The sequence below is a fragment of the Sinohyriopsis cumingii genome, chromosome 5, assembly GCF_028554795.1.
Source record: "Sinohyriopsis cumingii isolate HCF-2022 chromosome 5, ASM2855479v2, whole genome shotgun sequence".
In the NCBI taxonomy this organism is placed as follows: domain Eukaryota; kingdom Metazoa; phylum Mollusca; class Bivalvia; order Unionida; family Unionidae; genus Sinohyriopsis; species Sinohyriopsis cumingii.
Window position 1 is genome coordinate 30,847,244 of NC_142965.1, and position 12,472 is coordinate 30,859,715.

A 12,472-nucleotide genomic window follows, 5' to 3' on the forward strand; every position below is an offset into this window, starting at 1 on the left:
ATGTTCAGCAGCGGGAAATGACTGTAATATGTTTTGTACGTACTGCAGATGATAAAGTCATTCGCCTGTGCGCACTGCTTTTATGAATCTAACGATCATATCAACGATTTCCATATAATTCTTTCAAAGTAAACCTTTCGAAGGTATTCCATGGAATGCTTGTCTGCTTCCATGTTACGCTTTATATTGTGGTAGACCCACTTATACAGACAAACGCTGTGACATTTCACTGCTCATAAATTGGTCATAGATCTCAGCTGCCATGATTAAATCTACTTACAAGTATTGTCTGATGTCGAATGGATTTCATTTTGTGTTTAATATATATTCCAATATTGATGTCATACTCAAAATGGTTTCATCAGAACGGCCACAACACTTCTGGGATTGATATGCAAAAAAAAAATTCTCAGACCTGATCCACTCATCCGCTCACTTGTAATAGGAAGTGAGATGCTGAACCCTTCGGAGAGCTATCAGAGCATCTCGATTAAAAAATGATAGATAATCGCCCATGCAATTATTTTCCACTGACTGTCACCAAGAACATTTTAGGCTCTTAGGCATAAATGATCTCGATGAGTTCATGGAATCCTTTGACACCTATAGATGTAGACCACATCGAAGCATACACCTTCTACATCCTACATTCATATATATATATATATATATATATATATATATATATATATATATATATATATATATATATATATATATATATATATATATATATATATAATGATTGTGTACATCTATAGGTGTCAGAGGTGTCCCCTCATGTTTGGTTTTATTTCTGTTAAATCATTATTTTTACAACTGTGATAGTGTTATATTTAGTTGTTGCCTTAAATAACGGTTGTTTTACCACATCTTTCAAACAATAAATTAAGTTTTTAATTCTTTGTTCTTTTAACTGCGTTTAATTATTTAAAGCATTCTTTTGCTGTTCAAGTTGTGACTGTAAAATAATATAGTCTTCAGGAGATTTCTTTATTTTCTCTGTTACTCTCCAATGCATTTCTCTGTGAATTTATCTGTTGTTAAGTTAGTTACAAATGCGGTTACTTTTATCTGTATTTTGGTTCCCTGGGTGGCCTAATGGTCTAAAGTGTTCGCCTTTACAGATCACTGTCATCTCACTTGTGTCGGCTTGGGTTCTAGTCTCGGGCTCGGCCAATGAGGATATGTGAGAGAGCTGCTTGTAGCTTTCCATGGGTCAGGGGTTCTTCCCCAGGTTTTCCCGGGTTCTTCCTCCACCAGTTACACTAGCCGGCATGTATAGTCTATCTTGCGCTGATAAATGGCGTTAATGGCGTTAAACTCCAAAACTACATCATCGTATGTCCTTTCAAATGTATCCTTTCTTATATTTTGCAACACTTTTGTAGCTGTAACCAATGTTAAATCCATGTAAAAACAAATCCTCCATATCCAAGATATCGTTTGATTTGTTTATGTCAAGTTGTTTTAGAATTTTAGTAGCTCTTTCAATTTTAATGTTTTAAATACTTTATTGTCTACATGCTATGACATTTTTATATTTATAGTACAACATCATACTCTTGCATGAAACAAAGTCACGACAAAAACATTTTCATCAGGTTGAGACTCTAGCAAACTTGGATATTCTCTCTTTGACTTTGTTTATTTACAGTTCAAGGCTATGAAAATATTCTGGAAATCAAACAATTTTTACTTCTTATCTTTGATGTAATAAAATATGTTGGAATTTTTATCATTTGAAATATTGTAATGGCCAACAACAAAACCTATTTCATGCATGAAATTCATAATTTACCATCTCCATTATCAGTTGTCAAATAGATTCAGATTCACCTTCTGTAGTAATATAATGTTCCCTTTATATTTAGTAAATTGAAGTGGTCACCATTCAACACAGAAAATTGAAATGGTCAACATTCAAACACAGCTGGCAGATATAGAACTTCCATTTACGTTGCATCCTCTTAATTTGTTTTAACTAGAAGCTACTCTAAGAGACTTTCTTTTAAGCTCCTGACTATATTGTAGGTATTTTGTTCGCAACCCTTTTCTTAACTGCATTGGGATCTCATATGATCTCCTATACTCGGCTTGTATCAATTTAAATTTCAGCATAGCTTATTACCGTACTAACTATATCATTAATACTGTTTAATCTGGTTAAATCCGAGATTATGATTTTCAACAATTTCCTGTGTAACAAATTTTCATTGACAGCTATAGCCTCTAACTCAAACAAACTTGCGCCAAACCCGTTAATGTAAAAGATATGATGAATTCCTGCAACTCCAATAAATGCCGCTTGAGCGTCATTACACTTGAAGAAGATAAGCAAATTGTATGCCTTTTTGTACTTATTTCTTGGACCACTATAATACTTTAATCAAAATGATTCTTAATTTCGTCGATTTTCATCAACATGACATTAACGCAGTTGGTAGGAGGTGTGCTGTTGGATGCATTTTAGTTTCATGCAGCTAAAGTTTGACCAGTAATTTTATATGTATTGTTCTCTTCTTTATCATCACTTTTAAAAATAAAATATCTATACAATTAGTATAGCAATGGCAAAGTGGGTGAAACTGATTTTAATCACACTTTTGATAATCCTGTTTACGATGAAGATGAAGATGAGAGACAAACAAAAAATGCAATAACAGTTGAGCCTTAAAATGATAATATTTGTAATGACAGATTTTAAACGCCTCAGCTACGTTATTTGATGTATTATGCAAAGATGATCATAATGTAAGCCTAATTTAAAAATTACGGTGAAAACGTTGCATTAACAAGAAGTTTGAGAAGAATTTTTTAAAAAAATTCTTGAAAAGGCAGCAAGAATAAAATGTTTGAACTTAAAATTATAGCTTTTGAAATTGCTTGAAGTGCTTACTCAGATGTTTTGGTTGGACATAAGAAGGAAATATGGAATTCACCAAATGCTAAACCTACAGGTTTACAGCAACATTTGCAGTCCACATTACCATTAGTCAGCCAAACCAGTTCTCAGGAAATAGAGATGCAAGCATTTAAAACAAAGGAACCATTTAAAACAACTATTGCAAGCAAATAGTCTATATGAATGTATTATGATACAGACTTGGAAAAAGTTATAATGCATGCAAACGAAATACGCAATAATTAAAAAAAAAACGACATGCTTATTTTATTAATGAAATTTGTTAATCCAGAAAAACTTTAGATAGGGGTATAAACAAAAAAGAACGTTAAATGTTATTTTCTCCAGAAGAGGAAAGAGAATCAGTAGGTTAGGTAAATACTGTTGACGGAGGTAGATTTTAAACTAAACCAATTAACCTAGAACTCAGGATGCATAGAGACTTACCAATTACATTTGCAAAGCAGAAAATGAAAACACACAAAGTTAAAATGCAAGGAATATTGCAAACATGCGAAAGAGAAAGGAGCCAAGTAGATGAGTGTTTAAAAGATTGAACAAATAATTTCGAGAATAAATTGTTATCATTATTATGATGATAAAGATAGATGGCTTTTAAAATTGAATACACAAGTTATTTGGATTGCCTGATAATGTCATTATACATATTTTAGAAATTAATGAACTTGTTCTTGGTCATTATAAATGGAATAAAAAGAAAACTTGTAAGAATCTCAATAAATTAGCCTCTTCAAAACCTAGATTAGGTACGCTTCTGAGACCATATACCTAAGTACAAGAATTTCTTTATTTCTGTCTTATTACATTAATGCCCATCTAATCAAATGCTGTTGTGATTGCAAGAGTATCGCAATTTGTGACCTTCTTGTCTGCATAAATCTTATGTTCTCTTCTCCTATTTCCTTGTTAATTTGTATGAGCTATTACGGAATGTATTTATTTCTGATGGACTGGATGTTTCTGAATACCTTTAAGAAGTGTTGATGTATCTGGTAATGGTATTAATTTTAATCGCCAGGTAACAAAATGTTTAAAAAGACTGAGTAATAGATTTTCTACTTTGTCCTTGATCACCTAAAGTACATAGCACGTAGACCTGATGCTTTGATTTAATCTTCATATTCTTTCTTCTGTTAAGCCATTGCTATCCCACAGAAAACAATATATGCTCATCCATTTTTCCTTGCTTGTCATCGAAAGATGACTTTCTTCATGATTTTTTGTCGAGTATTCATCCATGATTAAAATACTTTTTAACCATCTTTAAAATCAGCTTGTGAAAGGTTCTCCAAAACCCGGATGAATAGTTTTATGTTTCTTTAAGGCTATTGTCATTAAGTTATATATTGTCATCAATCGATATATCTCCAATCATAATGTGAAGGAGTGTTAAAGTGTTATTACAGATAGTGTCAAATTGTTTTTATATCCGTATATTGATTATTACAATAAAAGGTCGAATTTTTATGTCCATGTTATTATTTATTACAGCACAAGCTTGATCATCAATTAATGGTATGGAGCATTTAGGCAAGGCAACAATTTTCTTATCTGAAAGTAAATGTGAAACCTATATAATGGTTTTGCTAACTTAGATATACTTTAATTCGATAAATTCCAATAAGATAATCCACATCTGGCTGTTGCAATTGATACTGCCAGGTCTAATTAATTCTGCTAGAATATTATATCTCACTGTGATTTGTATCTGTTCATCAAATTATCAGTCAAATTTTATAGTGCATTTACTAAAAATCTTCATAGAACAAAGTTATTTTCTATACATTTTGTTTAATTGGAGCATTAAACTGAGTCACAGGGCCAGGATAAGGTACCCTGCTTGTCAGTTTGTTAAATCGGCAGTCTGTTATTTATTTATCACAAATGTTTGTTGATGATCATAAACACATAGTATTAGTAGAGTGTTATTAGTAAAATAAATTTGGAGGGTGTGGTGGCATAAGGTTGTAATGGCCACTTTTTATTTATAAATATGTGTGCAATACCAAAAAATGTTGATTCCCAAATATTTATTTTCGAGTTTTATTGCAAAAAGTTGTTTTCAACAAGTTTATCTTTCAAGAGTGCATTAGCAAGTCAGGTTAGTGAGTGAGCAATGGAAATACTGTATGTACTTTGTTGTCATATTAGAATAAATTATAAAATATTTGATGTACAACAGTCATCTCTCCGAAGGTTGTAATTTTTTGACTTAGTATTGTAAATGTACCATGATACAAAGCTGAGATTGAGCTACAACACTTTAAATTAATGATTTAAAGGGTTGGTTTCTGTGGTAGGTAAATTTTGTAGATATTTATTGTGTTTGTAGAGTGTGTTTATATTTATTTCAGCCGAATAGTTTACAAAATATATTTATGAGTGAACAATAACATAAGTTTGTTGGCCTGAAATTTTCATTTAAAAATCTTTTATGAGAATAGTCTAGGGTAAAGTTCTGTGTTCATGAACATTTTGTACAAAATTCTATTTTTTGCAGAGGTAAGACGTGTTTGAAAGTTATTTTTCAGGGCAGAAGTAGGATTATGATCTATTAAAAAAGCTGGATAGTAGGAATATAGAATGTGTATTATAACTACTATTATAACATTTAGCACTTACTACTTCATCCTAAAATAAATGCTAAATGTTTAAGCATTATAAATAAACAATAAATACCTAAGCATTCTAGTGAATGCCTAGGCATTCAAAATCAATAGTAAATGCCTAAACATTCTAAATAAATAGTAAATACCTAAGCATTCTATATATGTAGAAAATGCCAAGGCATCCTAAATAAATAGTAAATGCCTAAGCATTCTACGAAATGCCTAGGAATCTTAAATAAATAGAAAATACCTAAGCATTCTAGTGAATGCCTAAGGCATTCAGAATCAATATTAAATGCCTAAGCATTATAAATAAACAATAAATTACTAACCATCCTAAACAATAAATGCCTGAACAATGTACATATTGTCCTTACACAACTAGAAAGATTTGGAATTTAACCATGCACATAAAAGGTGAGCATTGTGATGAGCTAGAGGAAGAGATGTATTTCTAAATTATCACATGCAAATATTACAAAGTTTGAAGAAGAAAGAAACTCGCCGCACATTTATACAAATAAAAGGGACATGTGTGCTTAGTCATATGCTATGGACAACAAGATTAAAGATGATTTTGACATTTGTTTCTCGTTATTCTGCTGATATAATTTGTGCAAAATTAAACTTATTTTATTTCAGAGTATATGGCAAAACTGTATATTTATGTTATGTGGTAACAGGTGGATCAAGTCATAAAGATTGATTTGGATATAATGGACACAATGTATAATCAGCAAAGCAGGGTCACATTTACGTTTGTTCTGCATTTTTTTCAGCTCATATGTTAGTACACCTTAGAAAATAAACTGATCAATTCTTAAACTAAATTTTACATGTAATAAAGACAGCAGAATGAAAATCCTTTAAAAACTCCCTTAAATAGACCCCTCTAACATTGTTAAACACACTGTGCATGAAAACTTGCAACATTATGATCAGTATACGTAATTTGCATCTGGTCAATCCATCAATATGGTACAAACTGACCCATGGTCATCAAATTATTATATGAGCAGTCTCGACTTTATCATCAAAGTATCCAAAGTGAAATACATAATGGAGAATTGCAAAATTAATTTTGATTTTGTTTTATTACTTATGCTATTATTTCCCAAAGTTGAAATTGATGAATAACACATACTTCTCCTGGCTAGTGTGGAACATTCTCTATTAATGAAAAGAGGTTATATTCCTTACCTTTTGGAATAAACAAATTCATCTGCTTAAGCAAATATTTTTTTAAAGCTTAGACCTGGTGGGAGGGAGTGAGACTGCTAGTGATTACTGTCAAGACTCATGTCTTAAAGAGATTCCAAGCAGCTGTTGTTGATGTAATTACAACAAAATATTAGCAGTATAATGAAGTGGCTGCATACAATTTAGACCAACGTAGTTTTTGTCATCAGTATTATTGGAAATGTACGTGTGTGTGTGTGTGTGTGTGTGTGTGTGTGTGTGTGACAGTAAGACAGATTCAGATACTGCAAGGCTTCAGTCTCCAAAGTGGTATGGTTTAACTAGTTGAAACATCTGACTAGAATTTCACAATACATCTCATCCAGTGTATATTTTACTTCTTTGCCATATAAGGGTTTATACATATTGAAGTCTTTGAAAAGAATCTGCCATATAATCTTATATCGATATTGATGTCTTCAAAATGGGTCTGCCGTACCAGGGTTTATCCATAATGAATCCTTCAAAACAAGACTGCTTACCATCTTTATAAATACAGCACCACCTTTGATTTGCAGCTGATGTTTGTCCCAACAAACACCGTCTATCATGTTCCCAATAGCGAGCTTGGACATCCTTTGCCATGTGCCCTCAGGACAAACATTTTTCAGTACTCTGCCAATAACCTATACATATTTGTCCCTTGGTATACACCGTAAACAATTCTAAACACAGAACTTTCTCTTTTGTTCTAGTAGGATGTTTCCAATACCTTGATATCAATAGGAATAGTTTAATGACCTTGATATCAATAGGAATAGTTCCATGACCTTAATATCAATAGGAATAGTTCCATGATCTTGATATAAATACAAATAGTTCATGACCTTGATATCAATGGCAATAGCTCTATGACCTTGATATCAATACGAATAGTTACATGACCTTGATATCAATAGGAATAGTTCAATGACCTTGCTATCAATAAGAATAGTTCTATGAATTTAATATCAATAGAAATGGTTCCATGACCTTGATATCGATAGGAAAAATAGTTTTTAAGATATGAGAAGTGGTATTGGGAAGAATAACAGGAAATCTAGCTAAACTGATACCATTACTGGAAAATTTTACAAGGTGATAATCTTTGAAGCTACCTGCAGCTCCTGGAGGTAAATTAACTGTTTGATCTGAGGAGATAACACGAAACACAAAGTGACATACGATTTCATTAGAATTAGACCTTTTGTCTTTAAAATTATAAAGGAGACTGGAATTTTATGTATATGGTGAAACATTCAGGAAACTTGGTGGAAAATGTTGAAATTGTAATGATTTTAAATTGCAACAGTATACACAACTGCATATGTCACGCACTGGGTTTTTGACACACCGCATGACCGACCATGTACAACCAGCACAGGTAACCCACTGGGTTTTTGACACACCGCATGACCGACCATGTACAACCAGCATAGGTAACCCACTGGGTCTCTGATAGACTGCTTGTCCAATTCACAGTTGGAGCAATATTGTTTGGTAAACAATATGCTGTGTGATTAGATTGGTCAGAGGATCATTGGAACTTCAGTAATGCGCTAGCTGACTATCCTTAAAAACTATAATGCTAAATAGGATGGTGAATATGAACAATTCTTTAATCGAGTTTTCAAAGCAATTTTTTTGGTCAGAATATCTACATGCTTCTTTCCTTTTGGGGGTGGGGGTAGTTTACTTCTTGCTACTGCTGCATTTCATAATATTTTGCATGTTTAAATGTTAAATCTGTTGATATTTCATGCATATATAGGTAACATTTCCACATCTGAAATTGAAGACTTAGGTCTGACATTGAATATGGCTCTTCACGTGACTTCCTATAAAATTCTGCTTAGCGATGAGTTGTGAAATGTAAGTTTGATCTTTAATATAAAAATTTTCGTCAGATAAAATTTAAACTGAAAGTACTTCTTTCTGGGGAATTTTAGTCTACTGTGTGCTATTGAAACAGTTGACAAAAGACACAGACATAACGATAAGTGCACATCATTACATCCATTTGAGGGGAAAAAAGAAAGGAAGTCACACTTATCCAATTCAGCTTGATGGAAATGAGGGAGGGAGGTGTTTAAATTTTTATATACAAAACAAGACATTATTAGTATAAAATGTAATCAAAGTGATACAGTGTAGTAAGATTTAAATGAATAATCATTTGCTTCATACAGCATATAAAATTACTTTGTATGTTTCACTGGATAGCTGTTTATGGAAAAGGACAAACAAAAGTAAAATTAAATGTGACATGTACAATCTATGATCATGTCATTTATGCCTCGTTGTGATATTATAGATTTTTCATTCAAGACCTCAGCATATTTCACAGGCATTCTGACAGTTTCTCAACATATAGTTGGCATTCTTTGTGCAAGATTCACCCTTCTTCCACAGGGGACACAGGGCATTGTTGTCCTGGCACACTGAAAAATAAGTGGGAACCCAACTTAGAGACCATATAAAGTTAAATTTCTGTATTATATTTTTGTTTTAATTATGTGAAGCAGTGATAACAACAATGACAATGATACCAACAACAACAACAGCTAAAACAATAAAATAAAAGAAAGAAAAAGAATATGACATCATCATCATCAACATCATAAAATGTTGATTAAAATGGCACACATTGACCTAGATGTAACATTAATGTATCAAGCAATATAGTCAGACATTCAGGTATTGAAAAAGAGAACAAGAACAAGAGATCTAAGTCAAATTACTTGAACCTATCACCTGAACATGCTTAAGGAACAAAATGGTGACTTTTAATCACAGTTCCTAAAGATGTGTTTTCAAAGTCATTATGACAGACATATAGACTTAACTGATAGAGTGGGCACCCAGTGGCCTAGTGGTCTACGATGCTTGCCTACATATCACTCACCTATCTCAGCCTTGCTGTTGCAAATTGGATTCTTGGCTACACTAACATGGTATGTGAGAACACTTTCCAGCAGCTTCCCAATTGTTGGTGTTTCTTCCAGGTATTGTCTCAGGTTTTTTCTTCCTCCACCAAATATTTTGTTGTTGTTTTGGGTTTAACGCCATTTCTCAGAGAAAGATAGGCTAAACATGATGGTCAGTATAACTGGTGGAGGAATATCTGGGAAAAGGGAAAAATCTGGTAAGAGCCACCCACTCATGGGCTGCTACAGACAACCTTTCTCACATTCCAACACTAGTTGAACCGGAGACTCAAACCCACGTGGACAAGAGTGAGATGGCAGTTATCAGTAAGGTCAAGCACTTTAGAGCACTCTGGCACCCTGTCCGGGGGCCTCTTCCATAAAATATCTTTGTGCTCCAGGCAAATTCTATCAGAAAACCTCATTGCTTCCATTAATGAAGATGAAACACAAGAGTGAAATAGAAAAAAGAGCCATTTACTTCAGGTCTAAAGAACTGTGGTCAGCAGCCATAAGATGAGAAGTAACATTTGAATATAGACTAATCACCAACAATAAAAAAAATCGAAGAAAAGGATGAATTCAAGATGGGACTTACCTGTACTCTCTTTGCAAGCCCCACATGTCTTTTTACAGACTGGGATAGCATAAGCTGGATTGATCTCACAGTAGCCATGCTTCTTCAAAATGTTGCACTTGCTGTTAGTGTCCTTGCAGCCAACTACAGATTAATATAAAACAAACTAAATCAGACACATTCTTTACTTCTTTCTTAAACTGATCATCATCTGCCAATATTACAAACGACCAAAGAGAATAGCAGTTCTGACAGAGTACATTTTATGATCATATGATATGAAAACTGAGCATTGAGCATTAGATGGAATCCTTTATGTGCTATTTTCAACACAAACACGCACAACTCAGTGGCTGATTTGATCATGTCGGATGCAGTATTTTAACTTTGCTTACGACTCTTCATAGTATTGTTAGTGATTTCTCATCGTGGTAAATCAGTTAATGTATTCCATTTAACAGTTCCAAAAACTACAATGAATCAACATATGTACTAAAACTTACAGCATATACAATGATATAATTGCAGCATATATATTGTTGCGATAACTAAAAACATTATACGTGCTAAAAATTACAGCATAGACAATGATATAATTGCAGCATATATACTGTTGTAATAACTATAAATTATATGTACCAAAAATTACAGCATATATAACGATGTAATTGCAGCATACTTCACATAAGCTGATAGTGAAATATGTCCAAAACTGTTGGCCAAAAATCTCTTACAACTTAGGAACAAACAAAAAATCAATAAAAATTGATAGATTTATATTTTAGTTTACATCTGAGCCAAAAGAAAGCTTCCTTTTTATGGATAAGTCAGTGGACATTGTAAACTCAGTGGACATTGTAAACATATTCCCCATATCCCATCATGGTTCATTTTCGTTTCCTTCCTAACTACATAGATTTATTTATCTCTGGATTAAATGAGTGTAAATTATGATGCAAGTTTAAATAGAAGTTGTAATGGGGAAATAATTCTGTGTTTATGTATCACTTTCTCATTCTCTATTTACTTATTTTTGGGGTCTTTTTCTCTCCAAAACATTTGGAATTTTTTTTCTTTCATTTTATGATGTCATTCTCAAATGGAATTACTGGATAACAACCATTTTAAACATTCATTTTCGATCTAAAATTGTCTTCAGTTATTGCAACAGTATATCCAATGCTAAGTTTTTTTCCTTTCAACCTGCATGTTTATTTCTTACTTACTTTCCAGAGAGGGTTTAATGGTAGTTGGTATGACAGTGGTATCATCTGGTGACCGACACGTTTTACACTCCTTGGCACAGAACTTGGTCATCCACGGGTTTATCGGACAGTTGCCTGCTTTAGCCCATAGATTGCACATTTTGTCATCCTTGTATTCATTCTTACACTCACCTAGGTTGAAGAATGAAATATTGCAGACTTTCATGGTGTAAAAATAAGTTTTCACATTTTGGCAAGACCCAAACAGTAGGAAGAAAATGACATTCTGCCTATTTTCACAGATGACTTGGTCAAATGTGGCAGATAAAATACTGTCATCTGTCAACAACGACTCAGTGCTTACCATCCTCGGTCAAATGCCAGATTATGTTGCCATGTAAAGCTGAATGTAAATATTTTAAGTTAGTATTCATGTTGTAATACATAGCAGCAAAATAACTTGAGTGGATGTGATCATTTGTATTTGATAAAAGTTTCTAAGATATGTTCAATAGTAATGTGCAAGGACCCAACATAGATCACAATCAACGCAATATGTTAACTTATTTTGATATATTTGGTTATCTACAAGTTAATAGGGCTGTTAATCAGAATAGAAATTTGGATAGACATGATTTTCACTGCAGGATAAAAAAATTTGAATGGATCTATAGCCCCATGCAGGGGGAGCTCCACAGTTGTTAGCAACTTCTTACACCGTAGTGACGTATAGGGTGACTTTGTTTTCATTTGCTCCATGTCATGCACAGTGGAGATTGTTGTTGTTGTTGTTGTAGGGGCCACAGTGGAGAGGATGTTGGCATACTGCTACACATCTTTCATTTACTGTGAAATTTCTTTACATGTTGAAGTTGTGGAAATCATATATGTTCTAAGCATACATCTGATCAAAATGAGTGCTTCCATATCCTCAAACAATCGATCTGAACTCCTCCAAAGTAAGATCAGAAGGCTTTAATATGAGTTTTGCTAGAGTAGGCATTACCTGT

General features: G+C 33.0%; 1 protein-coding gene across 1 annotated transcript in view; it reads right to left on the reverse strand.

The window, feature by feature from the left end:
- Nucleotides 1–8,869: 8,869 nt before the first annotated feature.
- The window catches only part of LOC149798875 (uncharacterized), a 147,182-nt gene continuing 143,579 nt past the window's right edge, over nt 8,870–12,472 (reverse strand). Inside the window, exons 15-17 of the mRNA XM_089957790.1 lie at nt 11,484–11,654; nt 10,279–10,401; nt 8,870–9,194 (exon numbers count right to left, since the gene is read on the reverse strand). Of these exons, the coding sequence (XP_089813916.1) occupies nt 9,085–9,194; nt 10,279–10,401; nt 11,484–11,654 (404 nt within the window). The 3' untranslated portion in view covers nt 8,870–9,084. The remainder of the gene's footprint in view (nt 9,195–10,278; nt 10,402–11,483; nt 11,655–12,472) is intronic.